This window comes from Piliocolobus tephrosceles, chromosome 20 (assembly GCF_002776525.5).
Source record: "Piliocolobus tephrosceles isolate RC106 chromosome 20, ASM277652v3, whole genome shotgun sequence".
Taxonomy (NCBI): Eukaryota; Metazoa; Chordata; class Mammalia; order Primates; family Cercopithecidae; genus Piliocolobus; species Piliocolobus tephrosceles.
The window spans coordinates 41,648,885-41,671,207 of record NC_045453.1 but is presented as its reverse complement, the minus strand read 5'-3'; the positions used below and the strand labels follow the sequence as shown (position 1 = coordinate 41,671,207).

Genomic DNA, 22,323 nt, shown 5'->3' with positions numbered 1-22,323 from the left:
AAATAAACTTATGGCTCTAAGAAAATGGGATCACTTCCTTTATAGTGATCTCGATAAGATTCTGTCAGTTTCAAATCAAATATGAAGTTACCATTCTAATTGCCACGATTCCCATATAAATGTCCTTCAATAACTTTGGGGTGATGTTAGAATGAGTATTTAGCGCACAATAAAAATATGCACAAAACACCCAGTAAGAAGAAAAAACCACAAAATCCAATTTTTCGGTAAAAATTATTTGCTTCCTCTTGAATCCTATTTATTTTTGAGTTCCTACTATGTGTCAGGTGCTATTTTAAGTGTTCAGGATCCAGCTGTAAACTAAACATTCAAAAATGGAAAAGAGGGAGTTAATGTGTATGTATGTATGTATGTGTATATATATATATATATACACACACACATATATACACACACACACACACATATGCATACATATTCTAGTCCTAAGGTTCTATTTCACCTTGGGCAATTAAGGTTTTCAATTTTGAAAAAGTGTCATTTTATAAAATATGATTTACTTTTGGCTTCTGTTTTCCAAAATATTTCTTACCAAATTACTCTTCAGCTTCATCCCTCCCCCAGCACGCCTTCACACACACACACACACACACACACACACACACACACACACACACTCATAATATACTAGGGGACAGCAGCAGAATAGAAACAAGGCCCCCACTGGGAAAGCCAGCACTGCTGGAGAGCCACATCTGAGAGAGAGGACAGAGGAGGCCCAGGCTGGCAAGCAGTGAGTCAGAGCGGAGATGGCTATAGGAGGGAGAGGGTCCTTGGAACAGAAGGGCCTCAAGGGCCGTGTGAAGGGTGGGGCATAGCAGAGTGGCTGAGAGGGGACTCCCAGGTTAGGGGTCATCCCAGTGGGAAGCAGCATGCTCCCCATGATGGCTGGCAGTGAGATGCAGTGACCCACTGAGGAAGGAGCTGAGAGAGGGGGGCAAGAGAGGAAGAAGGAAGAATGAGGCTGTTCTTGATATTCCCCTAGATAGAGCATCAACCTCGTTTCTCCACAGGATGTGAGGTTGAGAATAACTTCTGAAGGGATGGTCGTTTTTCTAACAGTGAGATGTCACTCTACAGCAAAAATAGCAGAGTGTACCGCCTTCTCTCGAGATTTCTCCTGCACCTTCGCACTTCTCACGGGCCTCATTTCCATGCACCAAGAGTGGAGGGCAGCTCCCAACGCAGGCAGCCAGCCTTTCACACAGAAGAGGGCCTTCTGCAGAGCACTGAATGGAGGGTACTCTACCAGCCTTTATTTTAACACCTACAATGTAAAAAAGGAAATATTTCCTGAGGCCTAACTCCACAGTTGGGCGGTTCCAGTTTTTACAACAGAGGTTTGAAACTCCAGTATTTGCAAGGGCCAGGCTGATAATATACAACAATTGCAGGTAATGCTTGCTGGGCTTTCACTAAGGAACAGGCACTGTTTTACTTGCTTGGCCCATTAGCCCTGTCACCAACTCAGAGAGACCAAATGGTGGGTGCCATGGTGGTGGTGCCTGGTACCAGGCCTGAGCACTGGGGAGACACCAGGAGGGACTGTGGTGACCAGGACAGCACATATTCTGTGGAGAGACTGATTGTTGTCCATAGAAGGAAGGCCCCATTGGGTCAGATATTCTGATTCTTCAAAAGAAGTCAAAAGTTTACATTTTTTAAAAATGCAAAGTCTCCCAATTTTTCAGCATGGCTGACAAACTCAATTTTTAGTTTAGGTTTTTGGTAATGTGAGGAGGACAACTGCAGTTAAAACAAAGCCCATCTGTGGGCTAGATTTGGTGCGCTGGCAGCTGGTCTGCCCACTCTGGTTTTTAATGTTTGACTTGACATTGAGATAAAGCTGTTTCTTGGTTGCCTCTATTCACTGGTCACAGTTCTGCAGACTGACATCCTCTTATAAAACCTCTCAGACTCCTGAAACAATTACTTCTTGGTTTTAATGGCTCCCCATTTGGTTACAATTTCTCTGGATTTGCTCTGGGTTGGTCAAGGTCCCTTTTAAAATGTGGCCCCAGGGCAGCACACCACCTTTGGATGCTCCCTGAGGCTGCAGCACAGGCCGTAGTTCCTGTGATTGGACCTCATGTTTCCTATACAGAAGTCTCAAGAGAATGCTGGTGTGGCTGGCTGTTGCATCACTCTCGTCTCTCATCTCCAATCTGTGGCCAACCAAAATCCTTAGACATTGTTCACAATGACTGCTATGAAACCACATCACCCTCCGCCTGTACACAGGCAGCTGATTATCCAAAGTTCAGTACATAATGTTACATTCTGCCCTCTTAAACCTCATCTTGCTGGCTTGGGCCTGGAAGTCTCTCATCTGTTGAGATAACCCTAATGTGTGACTTTGCGTCGTGTCAAATTAGTTAACCCTCTCAGCTTTCTTACAAATGGTGGCTTGATAAACATGTTTTAGACCTTTGTGAAAGTTACTGAAAAAACTTTTGACTGGAAGAGGGGTTAACGGCAAAGCTGTGGCATCGAAACCATACAAGATACACAAAGCTTCCCACTGACTGGTGCCCATGAATTAATACATTTTAGATTTGGCCACAATGAAATCACCCAACTCTTAGGGGCCCATATTTCTCTCTTACACCTGCCAGATGATATTAATATTTTATTTTAGATTTTACCACAATCAAGATGTATATGCTTCCTCTAATCTCTGAAAATAGTAATCCTATAAAACACACAGTTAAGTGTGTTCGGGATACCTTATTCTTTGTCAACATATTCTTTTCTGAAGGCTCACAAGCTATTTAGTAACCTAGTCCAACAATTTTACAAAGGATCCATGCAACATTCCAAAATTCATCCTTTAATCCTTTTTGAAAACAAAGAAAATATTTTCCTGTTTCCAATTTTGGGTATATCCTTTATTCTACATGATTTCTAAAAAAATATTTCTTATGGTTCTGAGATCATTTGTTCTACAGCCAGATACAGGTGATCCTGAAATCTGGAGCTTACTTGCAAGAGCCATTGATTGATTGGTTGACTGTATTCTTAGCAACTTGAGTTTTAATTCATCCACTCAGGTACTTCTCGGTCCCTTCCTATTTGAAGGAGATGTGACAGAGAAGACGGAAGTCATTGAGATACTGGCTAACAGTGCTCACCTGCTAATTTACAGAGTCAGGAGCTCCTCTTTGAATCTGATGTGAGTATTTTAACCATGAACGCATCAAAGACTGCAACCTTGTGCAGCTATATTGGTTGCTCCTCCATGCCTCCCCTTTTTCTTTCTCAGAGGAATAATTTTAAGTTTTTAATAAAAGTCCCCTTATTAAAAAATCTCTAATTCCTCATTTCCTTTTACAGTCTCAACCCACCCAGGGGAATATGTGATTTCTTCCTCTGAACTCTTCTTTTTGTATGGTGCTTCCCAAGTGTCTAGGGTACAGGTCTCCCAACATTTTTTTCCCATTCTTTTTTTTTTCCCCTCCCATTCTTACACAAACTCTAGTGAAAGCTCATTACTTTTTGCAACATACAACATCAAAAATCCATTCCTTCAAATTACTAAGAAATGGATCCAAAACAAAATAGTAGTGCCTCTTGTTTGCATCATCTCTCTTCTGAGAGATGAGATTGTCTGCCAGCCAGGAACTTATCAAACATGTGTCACCTTTGGTTGAACGTAAGTCAGAGCTGATATCAAGTAGTAGAAATCCCCACTACAGCTACATTTCGCTTTGGGCCTGTTTAGAAGTTTGGATTAGAAAAGCATGGCCATCTCTCCCACCTGGGGGTATAACTCCATTCTGGCTGCTGCTCTTAAATGCAGTCCCTCTCTCGTGCATTTTTCATTCACAGGCACGTGTTGATCGCACTCAGGAGTGTTTTCTTTGTGGTACTGCTATTATCTGATATGTTTTAACTTCTTACCTTGCAGTAATTCAGTTCTAGGTCCTCTTATACCCAATCCTCCAGGTGAAGACTTGAGTTTGCTGGAACCAGTCATGGAAAAAACCACCCAATAGGATGTCTCTTTCTTGGCCAGTCTGCTGAAACTAACCCTTCATTTCTCTCTTTCCTGCTTTTCTGTGAAACCATTCTCTCCTATTCCCCTGTCTTTATCTCTACCCCCTCCTTTCAAGCCAATTCTTCAAATGGCCCAGAGAGTTCTGTCTGCGATTCTCTTACCATACCACCAAGAGACTACTGTTCAATTCTTTTCATTCTCTCTACACCCTTGCAAATGTAGCAGGTCCCACACAGACTTAGTCCACCTCCTTTACCTAGATATCCAATCCATCATCCATCATCCATCCCCTGCCACTGCCTTTGCTGAGACCTCCGCTCTCTCTCTGAACCCCTTCCACGGCCACTTAAATGCTTTCATCACCTCCATCCTGTATATATATGTGTGTGTGTGTGTGTGTGTGTGTGTGTGTGTGTGTGTGTGTGTGTGTTCTGTACTCTGCCATATGGAAGCATCTGTCATTCTCAAATGTGATGATGTGATGTGCTCTTTCAAAGGCTGGACCATGAACAAACATCGGCCCCTCATTTGGAGTATCTTCACATTTCTATTCCTAGTGGCAAGGACCGTGCCTGGTGCATGGCAGGGGCACTGTAAATGTTGACAAATGCTAACTGGTGCTGCCTGGCAAAATAGAACACATGGTACCATTTTACTTCTTTTCTGAAATGTATGGAGATGAATGGAAGAAATTAAAGATCTGTCCAGGAAAAAGAACCAAAGATCCTACGGAACAAGAAAGAAACAAGGTTGTTACAGCTTTGGAGAGGAGTCATTTTTAAAGATGTGGAAATTCGTAGCAGAATTTAGCAATGAGATTCCAAAGTCATGGGTCTAAGAGAGAGAGACTCTGGTACTGTCAAGCACATATGTTAACTGAAAATGAAAGTACATTTCACTTGTGAAAGAATGAGATAGAAAATTATTTTTTTTTAGGCAGTCCAGTTCTCTCCATCAAATGCTGATAGTTACAGTGAGTAGAGACGGTGAATGCCATTGAGACTATTGTTCTATTGAAGTGGACGTTTATTTTAAAAAGCCACCATCTGTTTGATTCAGGGTGAATTCCTCCTAATGGGCACACTGCATATTGTGTGGCAACCTTTCCCCTGAAACAAGTTATCTGACGAGGGCAATGAAAACCTTGGCTCAAATGGTTGTGGAAACTTCTATCAGTTGACCACGATTTGATTTTGGATTCTTTAGTTGGCTTGGGAATGGTAAACACAACATGTGGCAAGCTTCCCATTTACAACCCTCTAGGCACAGGAATAGGCTCTTTGATTGCCCATGAGGGATAGAAAAAGCAGATGGCAGGTGAGTTGGCTCTCATCACTCAGAAAAGCAGTGGCCACAAGATGAAGGCTCCACTTGACAGATTTGATTTAGGCCGCGGAGGACATCACAGGAGAACCCAGAAGGGACAAAGGGGCTGGGATGAACTGTTCCTGAGGGTGCTTTCCAAAGATACCCCTACTGTGCTTACATTTTTTTTTTTTTAATCATGTAAGACTATGGTATTTTTCAGTCTTCTATGTGCCTTTGCTGCAGAGTTCCAACTGTTAACTCAGCCAAGGGCCCCCAAATAAAAACTCCTTTGATATTGATTCTAACTGCATTTACTTCTCATAAAGACCCCCAAAGGGAAAATTTGCTCCAGCAATGCCCCCATCCTCAGCTTAATCAGAAATGTTGCATTTTCTTAAACATAGTGGACAAAATTAATATGTAACTGCCCACATTTCCACTTCTAGTTAAATATTATAAAAACTGAATCCCAACTGACACGATTTTAAGGCAGTTAAAATTAGCTGGGGAGAGGACAGAGAGACAAGAATAACTACTCCAAAGTAATTCCATTGGCTCGTTTCTTTAGTTGTTATCAGGTTCAATTTTGGCTATGCATGTCCCCTCTCTAAAAGATTTATACAAGGTCTCAACTAAACATGTCCTTTGTTATAAAACAGTCATTCTGATCCCTTGAAAGTGAATGACATTTGGATGAAATGAGCAGTTTGGCAATGTTTTCTACTTAACAAGTGTAATCTAAATATCAGAAACAAAATGGGGATACAGGGCCGCCTATATAAAACAGTCTGAGTTGACAAAGAAATGTCCCTTTGTCGGCACTCACCACTGTACCTAGGATCCCAGGGAAACAGGTAATAGTAATTCCTTTTCAGAAGTTTTTGTCTTGTAAATGAACTTCTCTTGTAGGGCTGTTCATACAAGCTGCTTTATTTAGTAACAGATTCTGGCTCATATGCCAACACAATTTTGCCAACAGATAGGCTGCCAGGCTTTAAGAAGGGAATCAACTCTAATAAACACCCAGGAATAGAGATTCCCACCTTGTACTGGGGTGTTTGGGGACAGGCTGCAGGCAGGGCTTCATGGGTGCGAAACCTGAACATCTGCACGTGGGAAGTGTGTTCCCTTTATGTTGAGTGTTCATGGGAGCTGACTCCCCGAGGAGTCACACTCTCCTGATTCAGAACTTGCTTAAAACGCAGAAAGAAAGCAGTAGTGCCCCATGAAACATGAACACGAAGGAACCCTATCATATCTCTTCATAGATGTATTACTTCCCTGTATTAGCTGACCACTTATGGTGACAATAAAGGAAAGGAAAAAGCATAGCCTCTTTTCCTGTCAATCCTCTCTTGCTAATCAATAAACTGATAGTACAGAGTATTGGTGGAATATGTGCACATAAAGAGTGAAATAGTCAGTTTTGTGTGGTGTTCCCATTCTTCTGGTAACAACAAAATATATACGCATGCATAAGCTATGAAATATGAATTGCATAATTTCAGCGATTCCATATATAAGCTAAATACTCATATTTGCATATTAAACTGGCATTGCACAATATAAAGAAAAATGGTATGTCTGCAAACATACCACCCCAAACGCGCTTGATCTTGTCTGACCTCAGAAGCTAAGCAGGGTCGGGCCCAGCTAGTACTGGATGGGAGATGAGTGATAAGATAGTCCTAACAATTTAGGGGCTGAGTGCAGTGGCTCACACCTGTAATTCCAGCACTTTGGGAGGCCGAGGTGGATCACTTGAGGCCAGGAGTTCGAGACCAGCCTGGCCAACATGGTGAAACCCCATCTCAACCAAAAACACAAAAAATTAGCTGGGTGTGGTGGCGTACACCTGCAATCCCAGCTACTCAGGAGGCTGAGGCTGGAGAATCGCTCGAAGCCAGGAGGTGGAGGTTGCAGTGAGCCGAAATCATGCCACTGTACTCCAGCCTGGGCAACAGAGCAACACTCCATCTCAAAAAATAAATAAATAAATAAAGATAATGCTAACAATTTAAATTTTTAACATTTCTTTACTTGGAATAACATTAAATAGCAAATAAAAAATATGATGACAAGTTGAGAGATTACAGACAAATGGGAAAACCTTTATATTTTAGGGGCTTTAAAGGCATTTTTTCCTATGTTTTGAAAAAGAAGCCCTATATTTTCATTGTGCACTGGGACCCTCAGGTTGTATAGCCAGCCCTGGTTCTAGGTGTGCCCAAGGTACTGCTGATCTCCTCAGCCCTTGGGAGATTACACAAGCTGGTGGGGGTGGGCCCTACACTCCCTCCCCACTTTTGCACCTGACATCAGGCAGCTGTGGGAGTTTACTCTGGATGCTGTCCTAAGATGAGAACTTCCAAGGTGGGCATGAGCAGAAAGAGTTAGGCAAGCTTGACTTCCTCGAGGATCAACCAGAACACCATCTCTGCTGGAATCTGGCTCTTGGGTCCATCACAAGCACCTGATGAACTTGAAAATGCATACAATCCTGGAAAAACGCAAGTTTATCACTCATGAACAATCTGAGTCCTTGTACCCTCTGCCTGGAACGCCATCCCCACTCTCTGAGGACTGTGTCTCTCTCATCCCTCCAATTTCAGCCCAAATGCTCTCTCCTTGGATAGGCCTTTCTGTGCCTTGATCCTTTTTTACCCAAACTCTCTATTTATTAAAAGTTTCTTTACCGAACTTCTCTCAATTCATGTATGTTTTTATCAATGTGCAGGTTTTCTCTGTGAAGCATGTAGGCACAAACCTGGTCTACCTTTCTCCCTGCTATAGCCTCAGCTCTTAGCACTGGACTTGGCAATAGTGAGTCCACAATAGTTGTTTGGAAAATGAATAAATGTAACAAGATACCTATAATCAGAATTTGTTAAGTTATTCAGTGGTTTTCAAAATTCAAATCTAAGACTCATCTCAATGAAGCAGCAAATTTCAGACATAAGGTATGACATAATCAATGGACTTTTGCTAAACCATATGTGGACTTGGATTTAACAAAACATAAAGGAAATAATTATTAATAGCTTAGTTTTTTTTTTTTTTTTTTTTTTGAGACAGAGTCTCTCTCTGTGGCCCCCCAAGCTGCAGTGCAGTGGTGCAATTTTGGTTCACTGCAGCCTCCGCCTCCTGAGTTCAAACAATTCTCCTGCCACAACCTCCCGAGTAGCTGGGACTACAGGCATGCACCACCATGCCCGGCTAATGTTTTTGTATTTTTACTAGAGACAGGGTTTTGCTATGTTAGCTAGGCTGGTCTCAAATTTCTGACCTCAAGTGATCTGCCCACCTAGGCCTACCAAATGTTGAGATTATAGGCCTGAGCCACCAGGCCTGGCCCACAGTTCTTAAAATTGGTAATTTTTAAAGAGTAAAAATCCAAAAAACCCTTTTCCTTATTGTTTTCTATTTTTTTTCTCTTATTATATTCCTTATTTCTGTCCTGAATATTAGCCCTTCTCCAGATAGAAATTAAAAGAATAAAGTAGTTAAATGATTGCAAAGTTTTTCCCACTAACTCCATCTCTATAAAAAATTATGTATAACAGTTGATTTCTTGTTTTAAACAATTTATTTGAATAACATCAACTAAATTTTCTCAAGGTACAAGACAAAAAAAAAGTTTAAAATATTGATAATGATCAACATAATAGTTGTTTAAACCTTTTTCCTAATTTCTGTACTATATTGTTGTTTGAGATGTCAAGTTAGCTATTTTGTGAGTTAGAGTACATTTACTAACACACGATAGCATCAGTAGCCCAAGCTGGTATCCACATTAGTCCTGATGTGTCACTGCTTGAAAAGTTTTCAAAGTGATGCTGAATAGTATCCTTTGAACTTTTAAAAATAATGTTTTCCCTAAACGTGATTATTCCAATTGTATCACATTCTTATTTGAGAAAGCAGTGTTAAACAAAACAACAAAGCAAGTATTTTATAATGAAAAGTTCAATAAGTAGAGACGCTGACATGACAAAAGTCACAATGGAATTAATATAAAATGGAATTTTCTCATTTGTGAAATAAAAAAACATTTTTTTTGGTGCCTTGGTCCAACATACTTGACTGATGAGTGCCCAGCTCGTCCTAGTTGACATGCAAACTGACAAAGCAATCGCTTCTCATTTCTGCCAAGAGGCTCTTTTTAACAGTATGTGAAATAAAAACTCCATGCTGAAGGCCAAATTGACACCAGCCATAAGATTACGACTAGAGTGTTGTGGAAATCATTGCAAATAATGCCATCTCCAAAACACTCACCACCAGTCTGGACAAAGCACGAAAGGGTACACTGAAGGGAATAATGCTGCCCTGGCCCCTGGGGGAGGGACCAGATGGGACCTAATAGCTCTTTTTTACTACTCATTTCTATGATAATTTTAAGTTGCCACATGGCATACGTATTTTTTTTTTTTTTAATCTAAAGGCAGAATATCAGTCAATGAAGTGACCAGGATTTTAATGAGAGGTATTTTTTTATGAACTGTATCTATTCACATGGGATAGTTTTCATCCACCCCCAACTCTCACCCGCTATAGCAACACATCACTTACTATTAGGTTGGGAGAAGTATATATAGAGGTCAAACACAATATGTTTCAAATTATTATCAATACCAATTAGAAACAAAGAGATTCTAAGTTTTATTAGGAGGTCAAAAAAATTTTTTTGCATCAATTTTATGAGGTCACCCATCTTAATCTCTTTTTCTTATAACTTGAGATCATGCTTGAATTTAAGGATTACGGCAGGCCAATTAATGTTTGAGGAAAAAATTTTAGGAGTGAAATTTATTCTATTTTTGGAAACAAAATCAGGAACTAGAGAAGAAAATATCAATGATTTGGGAAAATTACAAAAGAATGTCTAGCTATTCCTATTGATAAGTCCAAATACAACTTAACTCAGGACACCTTTCCCTCTCCTCTCAACCAGAGGCAATTTCTATCTCTTCCGATCTTCCAGAAACTTACTTGCAGTTCTCAGGTGGCCCTCTCCTCTCAACCAGAAGCAATTTCTATCTCCTCAGATCTTCCAGAAACCTACTTGCAGTTCTCATGCGGTACCTGCCACATTCTTTGATTTATTGGGGTCATTTCATTTGCTGTGGTTTCTGGTAGGCACTCTGAATGAGCAATACGTTTTGCTCAGCATCCCACCTTATACACAATGGGCTGCCACAAATAAGAGGGATACAGGATGAGACTGAACGTGGGGCAAAATACCTAAGGAGATATGAGCATCTCATAGTGGTCACAGCTTCTCAGACACAAACGTATGTGAGTAAATTATGAAAGTAAACTCTAAGTTTAATGCAGCACAAAATTGTTATATTTAATATAAATTAACAGATGCTATGAAAAACCACACTATGTTATTTTTAACAGAGACTGAAAAAAATTCTCTTTCCTCTTCAATTTAGTTTTGAATACTTACCTCTTATGAAAAATTGCCAGGAATCTTGATTCTGGGATGGTTAGTAAGTTATATATTTAAAGCAAAAAGATACAAGCTCTGGTAGAGTGGGATGAGGCACTTCACAGCCCTGCTGGCGTTGATGCACGTGGCACATACAAGGCTTGGCAGCAGCTTCCCACTTACTATGGCTCCATCGAACAGAGGCCCAAAAAATGGAACCTGTTGATTTGAAATGGAAAAACAAATTTTAAAAACTGGTAAAAGTCAAATCAAAGATATGAGAGTAGCTGACTGATGTCAGACCTGCAATAAGCATGTAAGCTGTCACCCACAGAGCAGACACTGATGTTAACAGGACGCAGGTCCAGGGCTTTCAAATCGAGTGAAGCAGGACTGCTCCACAATGCTCCTCTACTAGGCATTCTCCAGCCAAACTTTCAATGACAAAATCTTACCAGGTTATTCGTTTTTTCTCTTCTGTTGTCATTTATAGAAATGGCGTTGCTCTTAAGTGCCTACATCATGTGAATTATGCAAGATACACAGACATGCTTCACTGCACAACACTAGTCTTGCATCCATCTGAAACCAGTTATGGAATTCGTAATGTTCCTGCCACTGGTCCTGATGTATATTAACTCTTAAAGGAGATGATGACAATCCCTGTCAACAACTACAAAGTCCCACACAGTCCTCATTCTTCTTGACTTTTCCCCACTCTGCTTCCAAGATACTGTATTACCTTCATTTCCTTCTACTTTTTTTTTGAGACAGGGTCTCCTTCTGTCACCCAACCTGGAGTGCAGGGGCACAATCACAGCCCATTGCAGCCTAGCACTTCTGGGTTCAAGCATCCTCCCATCTCAGTCTCCTGAGTAGCTGGAATTACAGTCACACCACCACACCCGGCTTCTGTTTTTAATAGAGACTGGCTTTTCTTAGCTGAACCCATTTCTGTTATGTGGAAAACTCACAAGTTTCTGTACTTGCCTTTTTTTGGATTTATTTCTTTTCTCTCCTTTTTCCCCCATTAGAATTTCTTTAATTTTATTCACTAATATGGAGATTGTAAGCTCCATGAGATTACAACTCTTACATGAGCTCCATGAGATCATGGAACTCTTATATTCATTCACTTATTACTTGCCTATTCATGTATTCAGAAAATATTTATTATGTGATGGACACTGTTCTTCTCACTGGGGAAACAACAGTGAATAGTACAAAAATCCCTGAATGTATTGAGCTTGGAATTTATTGGAGATTTCAGATAATAAACAGTATAAACATATAAAATATATGATAGGCAGGAAAAGTGCTAAGGTAAAAATAAAGCAGGGAAGAGCAATAGAACTTGATATTTGGGAGGGGTCTCCAGTTGGCTCTAATGGCCAGGGAGGGCTTTAAGGAGAGGATGACATTTCAGTAAAGGCCTAAAGACAGTGATGAATGAACCACAGCTATGAGAATATCCAATGGAAGAACATTCCAGGCAGAGTAACAGCACAGGCCTTGTGGTGGGAGTAGAATTACTATGTTTAAGCAACAGCAAGGAAGTCACCATGGCTGGGGCCAAGCGAATAAAAGGAAGAATTAAGAGCTAAAGTCAAGCAGATCACAAGGGGGCTTTATAGCAAGTTTTAAGGGTTCTGGATTTCTATTCTGAGTAAGATCAAAGCCTCCTGAGGGTTTAGGGAAGCAGGGGATATGATCTAACTTACATTTCAAAGGTATTGTTTTGGCACCTGTGTTGAGAAAACTGCAAAGGGGAATTAGGTAGACTAGCTGGTGACTACTGAATAACCTAGGCAAGAGATGGTAATGGCTTGGATCAGAATGGCAGCAGAAGTGGAGAAAGGTGATAGATACATTTTGAAGGTAGAGTTGTCAGGATTTGTTGAGGATGGTTAATGAGATGGGAGAGACAGAGAGGTGTCAAGGATGATGACACAGTTTCTAGCCTGGCCACTGGAAGGCTGTAGCTACCTTTTCCTGAAATGGAGAAGACTGAGAGAGAGGGTCATTAGCTCAACTTCAGACATGCTAAGTATCCAGTGATGATGTATTGAGCAGGTGTAGATATACCATGCTAGAGTCAGGGGAAAGGCCTAGGTTGGAGCTGTTCATTTAGAGACGATGCTTCTAGCCATGAGATCAGATAACATCAACAAAAGATCAAGAAAAGAGACTCAAGGACTCTACGCTCTGGCTTCCCAATGTTTAGAGCTTAGAGAAATGAGAAACAATTAGAAAAGAAGTGGGTAGAGATGGAGGAAGAAAACCCCTTCTAAGTAGCACTGTACCTGACACACAATTGGAAGGCAAATACCTGCTAAATGAGTTACATTCATTAATATTTTAAATAATTTAAGTTAATGAATGTGGGTCTCCATCCTAGGTCTTTTAAATTCTCTCAAAAACTATTTATTTGTAAAGCCCCTTTTCTGTGGTTGGCATTGGTGAAGGGGCTTGGATACAATAATGAACGAGAGACTGTCTCTGCCCATAAAGAGCTGACATGATAAGAAAACTATGGACTAACATCTCTCAGCAATGATGCAAAAATCCTTTATAAATTTTTAGTAAATTAAACCCAGCAAGATTTTTAAAAAAGGACAATATATCTTGATCAAGCAGAATTTTCCATTGGAACTCAAGGTTCATTTAACATTCATAAATCCATCAATGCAATTTATTTTAGCAATGTGCAAAAATTCACATTGACAAAATACAGAAAAAAAACAATATGACTTTAACAGATACAGAACAAGCATTAAATAAAATTTAACTCATTCATAATTAGAAAAACAAAACAGAACAAAAACGCTCAGTAAACCAGGAACAGAAGGGAAACGCCTCAATTTAATGAGAGCTTAAAGGGGGAAAAAGGTGTCATAATTAATGATGAAAGATTAAGTGTTTTCTAAAAGGGATCTGAAAAGGCAAGGATGTCTATGTTCACCTCTTCTACTCAACATTTTTGAAGATCCTAGTCACTATAAGAAAGAAAATTAAGAGAAAGAAAGAAGAAGGGTAGGGGAGACGAAGGGAACATAAAGGTTAGAAAGAAGTAAAATTGTTTTTATTCACAGATAACACAATTATGTATATGAAAAGTCCAAAGAAATTTAATTAGAACTAGTGAGTGAATTTTGATAAGTCTCAGCAAACAATATACTCCTCAAATCAATTATATTTCTGAATGTTAGCAACCAACGATTGGGAAAAGACCTGTAAAAACATTGTTTATAATTGCATCAAAACAGAATAAATTTGATAAAAGAATATGCAAGACATCTATATTGAAAACTACCAAACAATGATGAGATAAATTAAAGACAAGTTAAATAAATGGAAAGATGTACAATGTTCATGGACTGGAAGTTTCAATATTGTTAAGATATCAATTCTGCTAAAATTAAGCTACAGATTCAACAAAACCCAATCAAAATTCTGGCAAGCTTTTAAAAAATATACATGTACCAAATACTTTTAAGTTCACATGGGAATGAAAAGACATAAATTAGTCAAGATGATAATAATAAGACTTCTATTACCTAATTTCAAGGTACACTATAAAAATATAATAATTAAGAAATCATTATAGTGGTACCAGGATAAACAAATATTTCAATAAAACAAAATACAGAGTCCAAGAATAGAGTCATACCTACATGGTAATTGATTTGCAATAAAGGCAGCATATCAGTCTGGTGGAAGAAAAAAGTCTGTTTCAATAAAGACATTGGAACAACTGGAAAGCCATATGGAAAAGTGAACCTCGACCTCCATCTCATATCACACACAAAAATTGAGAGGATTATAGACTGAAATATTAAAGCTCAAACCATAAAGCTTCTAGAAAAAAATATGAGAAAATCACCACGACCTTAGGATAGGCAAGGATTTTTCAGGGTACAAAAGGCATAAATCATAAAAGAAAGAAAATACATTGGACTTTATTTAATTTCTAAAACTCTGCCCATCACAAAAATGAAAAGGCAAGTTATACATATTCACCAAACAGAACACAGCCACAAGGTCCATCCAGAGGAGAACAAATTAAAAGTTTGTGTTATATTCACCCAACAGAATATTCCACAGTAATGAAAATGAATAAACCATAACTACATGCAACATCATTAAAATAATTCAAATACAATGATGAGTGAAAGAAACAGACACTAAAAAGTTCATACTACATAATTCCATTCCCAGAAAGTTCAAAATCAAGTAAAATGAATCAACAGGCCCAAAAGTCAGAATAGCGGCCACTTTTTCATTGTATTAGTGATTGAGATGGGGCACGAGTGAGAATTCTGGGGGCTGGCAATATCCTCTATGTTGATCTGGGGTGGTATTACACAAGCGTGTTCACTTTGAAAACATTCATCATACTGTACACTTACAATGTGTGTCCTTTTCAATATTAATACATTTCCAAGGAAACGTTTTCCAGAAAACAGCAAGAATACAGAGGATCTGAACAAGACAACTAACAAACTCATCATAATGGAAACATATAAAATACTCTACCCAACAATTGCAGAAAACACATTTCAAGCATGTACAGAATACTTTTTAAAATTGACCATATCCTCAGCCAAGGATCCACGAATACAGTCAGTAGGGTCTAATTCCAACCTGGCACCTCCTTGTGTATGGCTTGCAAGCTAAGAATGCTTTTTTACTTTGTAAATAGTTGGAAAATAATTAAAAGAGTATTTTGCAATGTGAAAATTATGAGATTTAAATTTCAGTTCATAAATAAAGTTTTAATGGAACATGGCCAGAGTTATCCACTTACACACTTTCATTTTTTTTTTTTTTTTGGAGACAGAGTCTCACTCTGTTGCCCAGGCTAGAGTGCAGTGGCTCAATCTTGGCTCACAGCAACTTCCACCTCTTGGGTTCAAGCGATTCTGGTGCCTCAGCCTCCCAAGTAGCCGAGACTATAGGCTTGTGCCACCAAGCCCAGCTAATTTTTTTGTACTTTTAGTAGAGACGGGGTTTCACCATGTTGGCCAGACTGGTCTCGATTTCCTGGCCTCGAGTGATCCATGCACCTCAGCCTCCCAAAGTGCTGGGATAATAGGCGTGAGCCTCCGTGTCTGGCCCACTTACACATTTTCTATGGCTATTTTTGCACAATAATGGCAGAGTTATTTAGTTGTGACAGACTCAAGGCCTAAAATATTTACTATCTGGCCCTTTACAAAAAATGTTTGTTGGCCTCTGTTCTAGGTCATAAAGCAAATCTCAATAAATATCAAGGGGTGGGAATTTTACAATCCATATTCTGTGCCCAAAAAGCTATCGACAATAAACAACAAAAGGATAATTGGCATAAACCTCTACGTTTAGAAATTAAGAAATACACTTCTAAATAACTCATGGGTCAACAAAATATTGAAATGGAAATTTAGCAATATGTCAAGCTAACTGATGAAATAAGACTAGTAGATATTTATAACTTACACCTTATAGCAGTGCTTACAGGGACCGTGTAGAATCAAATGCTCGTATTACAAAGAAATAAAGACTGCCACACAATGAGATAGGCACCCATCTCAAGAAGTACTGAAAAACCAAAAGAATCAAACAAATCCATGTCCTTTGCAGTAACATGGATGCAGCTGCAGGCCATTATCCCAAGCAAATTAACACAGAAACCGAAAATCAAATATCGTATGTTCTCACTTATAAGTGGGAGCTAAACACTGAGGACTCATGGACATAAAGTTAACAACAAAAATTGTATAAAAAGATGGCAACAACAGAAACTGGGAACTAGTAGAAGGGGGAGGGAGGGGAGCAAGGGTCGAAAAATTAACTATTGGGTACTAAGCTCAGTACCTGGGTGATAGGACCATTCATACTCCAAACCTCAGCATCATGCAATATACCCAGGTAACAAACCTGCACATGTACTCCTGGAATCTAAAATAAAAGTTGAAAAAAAAAAAAGGTTGGTTCTTTGAAAAACGTCTAACACAATTGACATTTCTTTGGCACGGTGAATCAAGAAAACAAAAGCACAAATAAATAATATTAGAAATAAAAAGGAATCCAACTATAGATACCTAGAAAATATACGTAGTTTTATGCTATAAATTTGAAAATTTAGATGAAATGGCCAAATGCGAAGAAAAATACAATTTAGCAAACACAGACACAAGACGATATATAAAAGCTATAATTCTATGAGCTTTAAAGTAGATGAAACATAGTAGAAAAACACATTTTAACAAGGAAAAGCCAGCTCAGATGCCTTCACTGGCAAATTCTATAAAATCTTCAACGAACAAATAACTATTATTTTGGAGAAACTTCTATAGTACAGGAAAAGAGAAAACAAACTCATTTCATTAGGCTAGTACAATCTTAATACCAAAATGAGGGGCCAGTCTCACTCATGAACATGCATACAAAAACCCTAACAAAATATTAGCAAGCCAATTCCATAATGTGCAAAAATAACAATATCATGACCAAGTTGGGTATATCCCAAGAACACAATTCTCAGTAAAAATCAGTCTGTATACAACCACATTAATAGACCGAATGACAAAATTTGGGTAATCATCTCAAAAGATATTTAAACAAGTGTTTCATAAAATTCAAAATCCAGTTAAGGAAAAAAATTCTTAGCAATCCTGAAATAGAAGGGAACTTCCTTAATCTGTTAAAGAATATCTACAGTATTCCAGAGCAACTGCTAAATAGTGAAACATTGAGAACCTGATGTGGGAGACTGTGAAGGAGAAATGAAATGTCCCCCTACATCACATCTACCAACATTTGCACTGGAGATCCTTGCCAATACAGTAATGCAAGACACAAATAGAGGATTATGAAGTAAAAAGGAAGAAGTAAAACTGTCATTTTTTTAGATGATATAACTGTACTCACAGAATCTCCAAAATAATCTATGGCATATGGTCAGAATTAGTAAGAGGGTTCATCAAAGTCAACAGATACAGAATAAATTCACCAAAAATCCAAATGCATTTCTGTCCACCAGCAACAAATGGTTAGAAAAGGAAATATTATTTACAAAAGCATAAAAATATAAAATGATCTAACAAGGAAAGTATAAAGAAAGTTACAAAACTTTATTCAGAGATGTTAGTCTAAATAAATGAAATGATAGATTTGTTGCTGGACTAGAAGACTCAGTATTGTTGTGACTTTCCTTCCTAGATTGACCTATTGATTTAATGCACTGCATGTATGTATCTTGACAAGCTGACTCTGAGACATGTATAGAAATGAAATCGACTAAAAAAGCCACAGAAGAACTGGGTAGGGACTTGCCTTACCTCATAGCAAGATACATCCCAACCTGTGACAGTATGAGTAAGGCACATGGGACCAGTGGAGTTACAGGAGGGCCTACCCACACAGCCTCCTGCTTGTTTGATGATTGCTGAAAACTCATTCACCAAGCTAACTAGGATATATTCCCCCATAAGTTGGGGATACTGACCCATAAGATATGTTATGTCCTTTTTTCCTATCCCTATGATGATAGTCTCTGACTTTAGTTTTTAGTACTTAAGGAGTACTTTGGTACTTAAGTACTTCCTAGAAGAAGACAGTGTTCTCAGTGGGAAGTGGAAACTGATGGTCAGGTATTTTAGGCTCTGCAGACCACTGGACACTGAGGCAGTAAAGGAGACTCCAGTATAGACAGGGTGAGTGGTCCTGCCAGGAAAAACAGTGCTGCTGCTGTACAAAGTGGATGGGGAAGGGTTCTCATGGAGCACTCACTCCTGATCCCATGCTCAATGGTAAATTTAATGGAAGACGACATCAAGTATTAGTCCTAAACAGAACCTTATCTCGGTATTTCATCCTGCTGAGCGTGTATATTTCACAACACCTAAAGTTTCTGAGTGACTCCTAAGTGCCCTCTCCTAGCATGATGACCAAAGCCTGGGGATTAACAAGATTTTCCACGACTGCACACAAACTGAATTTCCTTACCACCTGCAGATTAGGAGCTCCACGTGGAGCCCCTATCATGTGTTCCTTGACTAAAGAAGTACAGTGCTCAGGGGAGGCACACACCTAGAAGGTGCAGCCCAAATTAATTTCTCTTTCTCAGGTTTGGGTCCAGATGAAGACACTTCATATCCAGGGACTCTTCTTGGCAAGATACTGTGAAAGCAAAGAAAGCCTTTTGCAGCAAAGTGATGACACTGAAGTCCACGTTGCAACACTAGCCAGCATGCCAGCACAAGGACGTGCCCAGTTGTTGGAGCAAGGACAAAAAAGAATCCTTGGGACACAGAAAATGATCTGAAAATACCCATTTGATTTGTGGGGATTAATCTTTCAAGGATGCAATGCAGACATCTTGATTGTTCAAAGCAGGGCAATGAACAACCGAACTCCGTTCCGATTCCTCACAGATAACCTCCAGCCTCCAGGATTGGAATACTGCCGAGAGGGAAGCCACATTGAAAACGACAAATGAAGAATGTGCGTGGCTTAACTTACCCAGTTTGGTCAGTTACTCATTCTGCTAAAAAACTGCAGGTATTGTGTTCATAACAATGATATGACTGATTTCTATGTCCAGATTTTTGGCACTGCCTTTATCATGGAAGAGGTGGGTAACTTAATACAAAGGTCTAGAATTCAAATTTCTCCTAGACTTCACACATATACCTATAATGTGAACACAGGATGTGTACACAGAATATAAAAAGCATCTGCATACAGGTGTGAAAACTGATACCTCTCCACTCTTAAAGAGATTCAGTCTACTGGGATTCAGGATGCTGGACTTGGTACCAGAATCAGGTACTCTTGGATAAATTATTTACACTCATATCAACTATATACATGTATGGAGCACAAGGGCAGTGTTGTCTGCCCTATGGGCCTCAGAGTGACTAAAAGGTTCAAATGCCCTACCAACCCCAAAAGCGTGTTGCAAATAGTACTGTCCTAATGAGAGGCAAGGTAAAACAACAACAACAATAACAACAAAAAAAGGTACAATTTTGAGATACATGTAAAAACCTTAAGAGAAATGTAAGATTTCTGAAAAACAGAATTTTTATTTCTCTACATTCCTATCTCTGTATTATATAAATAAGTTCTCTAAAATACCAGAAGATACAGCTTTTGGGAAAAATGAACACTCAGAAGACTCTAAAACTTTGTCTGAAAATTCTAAAGACTACAGTGAATCTTTCTGGGTCAAAAGAGGCAGAGATTTCACATGCCATCTGTTTAACAGTTATTCATTTGCATCATTTGATCAAAGTTCTGTTAAGCGCTGTGGGGGAATACAGATATGAAAAAGTCGAGACTCTGAAACTGTAAGTGGTTTGTCGGAGAGGTAAAACTATGTATTCAAGAAGGCAAAAGAGAAAAAAAGCTTTAAGGTGGACACAGATAAAATATTCTGAAGCTACAGAGAGTTCTTTTCTAGCTGAGAGAAGCCATAGAAGGCTTCATGTAGGAGGTGGTCATGACCATGGGTGTTGGCAGAGATTCATGGTGAGAAGAGTGGAGCACTCCGGACAAATGGTAAAAATAGGAATGAGAACATGAAGTGGGTCTGGCTGTCTTTTCTAGGGCAGGGTTCCCCAAAGGGCATTTCAAGAGATTCTAATTTAGCTGAGTGCTAGCTGGTTTATATGAATGCTGTGCCTACAGTTAATGATTGAAGTATTACAGATAAATAAACAGAAAGACTGTGGATAGAACATGGCAAAGGGCTGCACAGCGCTCCTGAGGGATTCCTGAGAGCAAAGTGAAGTCAGAGGTAGGGCCACAAAAGGAAGTGAGGCAGGTGTAGAGGTCTAGACTGGATCTGAGAAGAATGGAAAGCTCTGGAATAAGTATTTATGGAAATGCATGGAGATAAGTGAAAAGGCTGAAGAACAGGTGTGGGAAGCCAGATGATATGGGACTTGACGAAATGCCCTGCAGAAATTATCAGCTTGCTCTCAAGACTCTGCACTGCTGTACTTGCCCACCCCTGCTCATCTACCCAATTCATGTCCTGGTCATCCAAATGAAAGCAATACAGAGCACCAGGTAAGTTTCCCATCTTTTACTTACTGGAAAGGCTGAACTGAAGGCACCCTCACTGTGTGTCAGTAGGAGATAAGATCTGGTGGGTGATAAGAATTAGAAAGGCTGCAGATCTGCTGGGTGTTCCTCACAAATTAGGTGGCCAGAAACCAAAATGGTAAAGTCAGGTAGGAAAGAGTACACGTTTTTATACCTGGAGAGAAATACCAGTGCCCATCACAGAATGATGGAAAGAAAGGGTCTGTGAAGTCAATAGTAATTGCAATCATGATCACAATCTCTAAAACAGATCAATGTAACTGGTAGGGAATATTGCAACAGTGAATTAGAAAATAACTTTAGGTGAAGAAGCCAATAGGAAAAGAAACTGTGAAAGTTTCTACACACAGGCGAGAATGGGCAAGTGGAGGGTTGCCACTGGGCTGAGCAGACCAGAGCTGCTTTCCATGTAAGCACCTGGCCAAGGATGGTCGTCCTGAGAAGCTTGGCCCCAGCTGCGCCAAAGGTAAAATTTCCTCATCACTAAGGCATCAGGATCGTCCATCAAGGCTCAACCTGTACGAGACCTGTGGAACCTCATACTACAGGGCAGGTCTTCTCTTGGTGATCTGCCAATAACAAAGCACTGACCTCACGCGTTAGGGAAACCATGTGCAATACCCTAAATCCTGCATACAGACTTAGGAAAACAGAACTTCTTGGGGGCATTTCATTAGAACTACAAACAACATGTTTTTCCCACATTTCTAACCAGATCCTGTAAGTAAATCTCAGACAATCAAGAAGTTCTAATGAATAATGAGAGAATAAAGTACCAGACTGGAAATAATGAAGGATAAAAATGAGAGGCTAAAAGGGGGAAAAAAAGTAGTTTCTGGATATTCAGAGAGCTACGTGGACTTTGAGCTGGTCTTGTGCTCCAGTGATGCTGGTGCACAAACACACGGGTAAGGATGCCATCAGGGGTGTCCTGCATAAAGGTCAGAACAGACAACTTAAATGCTCCCTTCACATCTGAGATTTAGGATTCAAGGATCTGACACAGTTTCCCCCTCTGGGAAATTCACAATTCCACAGGGATTCTGAATTGAGAGGATGTGTTTGTACTTGTGCATTTATGCCTGAGATGTCAAAGTGGGTAACAGATAAATCTGCTAAGATATTGTACCAAAAGACAATAATTTTCCCATTGGGAAATACAATAGTAGTCACATTATTTACCAGAAACACCAAGGAGTCCATGCACTGAACATTTTATAAACATTTTATGAAAAGTAAACTGTGTTCAATCCTAAATGTCTTCTTGTGTGTTCTATGGTTCAGGGTGGGATGTGGGAAGGGGAAGGCCATGCACCATCCTCCAGAACACATAACTCCATGTAGCACCAGCAAAGCAGCACTCTCTGAGGACAGGCTGCTCAGGAAATGGTTCACTGGGCTTGGGCTAGATTCTTGAAGGTGGGAAAAGACAGATTTATATTCTGTTTTGCAGAGCCTGAGCCAG

General features: G+C 39.5%; 1 protein-coding gene across 5 annotated transcripts in view; it reads right to left on the bottom strand.

The window, feature by feature from the left end:
* Positions 1 to 22,323, bottom strand: part of RALGAPA2 (Ral GTPase activating protein catalytic subunit alpha 2) — a 323,453-nt gene that overhangs the window by 74,342 nt on the left and 226,788 nt on the right. For 4 of the 5 annotated variants that reach the window (XM_023217753.2, XM_023217752.1, XM_023217755.1 and 1 more), the window contains one exon: positions 10,855 to 10,982. In XM_023217753.2, the coding sequence (XP_023073521.1) occupies positions 10,855 to 10,982 (128 nt within the window). Of the gene's footprint in view, positions 1 to 7,371; positions 7,827 to 10,781; positions 10,983 to 22,323 lie in introns of those variants that run through there. The other variant, XM_023217754.2, reaches the window with a different exon arrangement.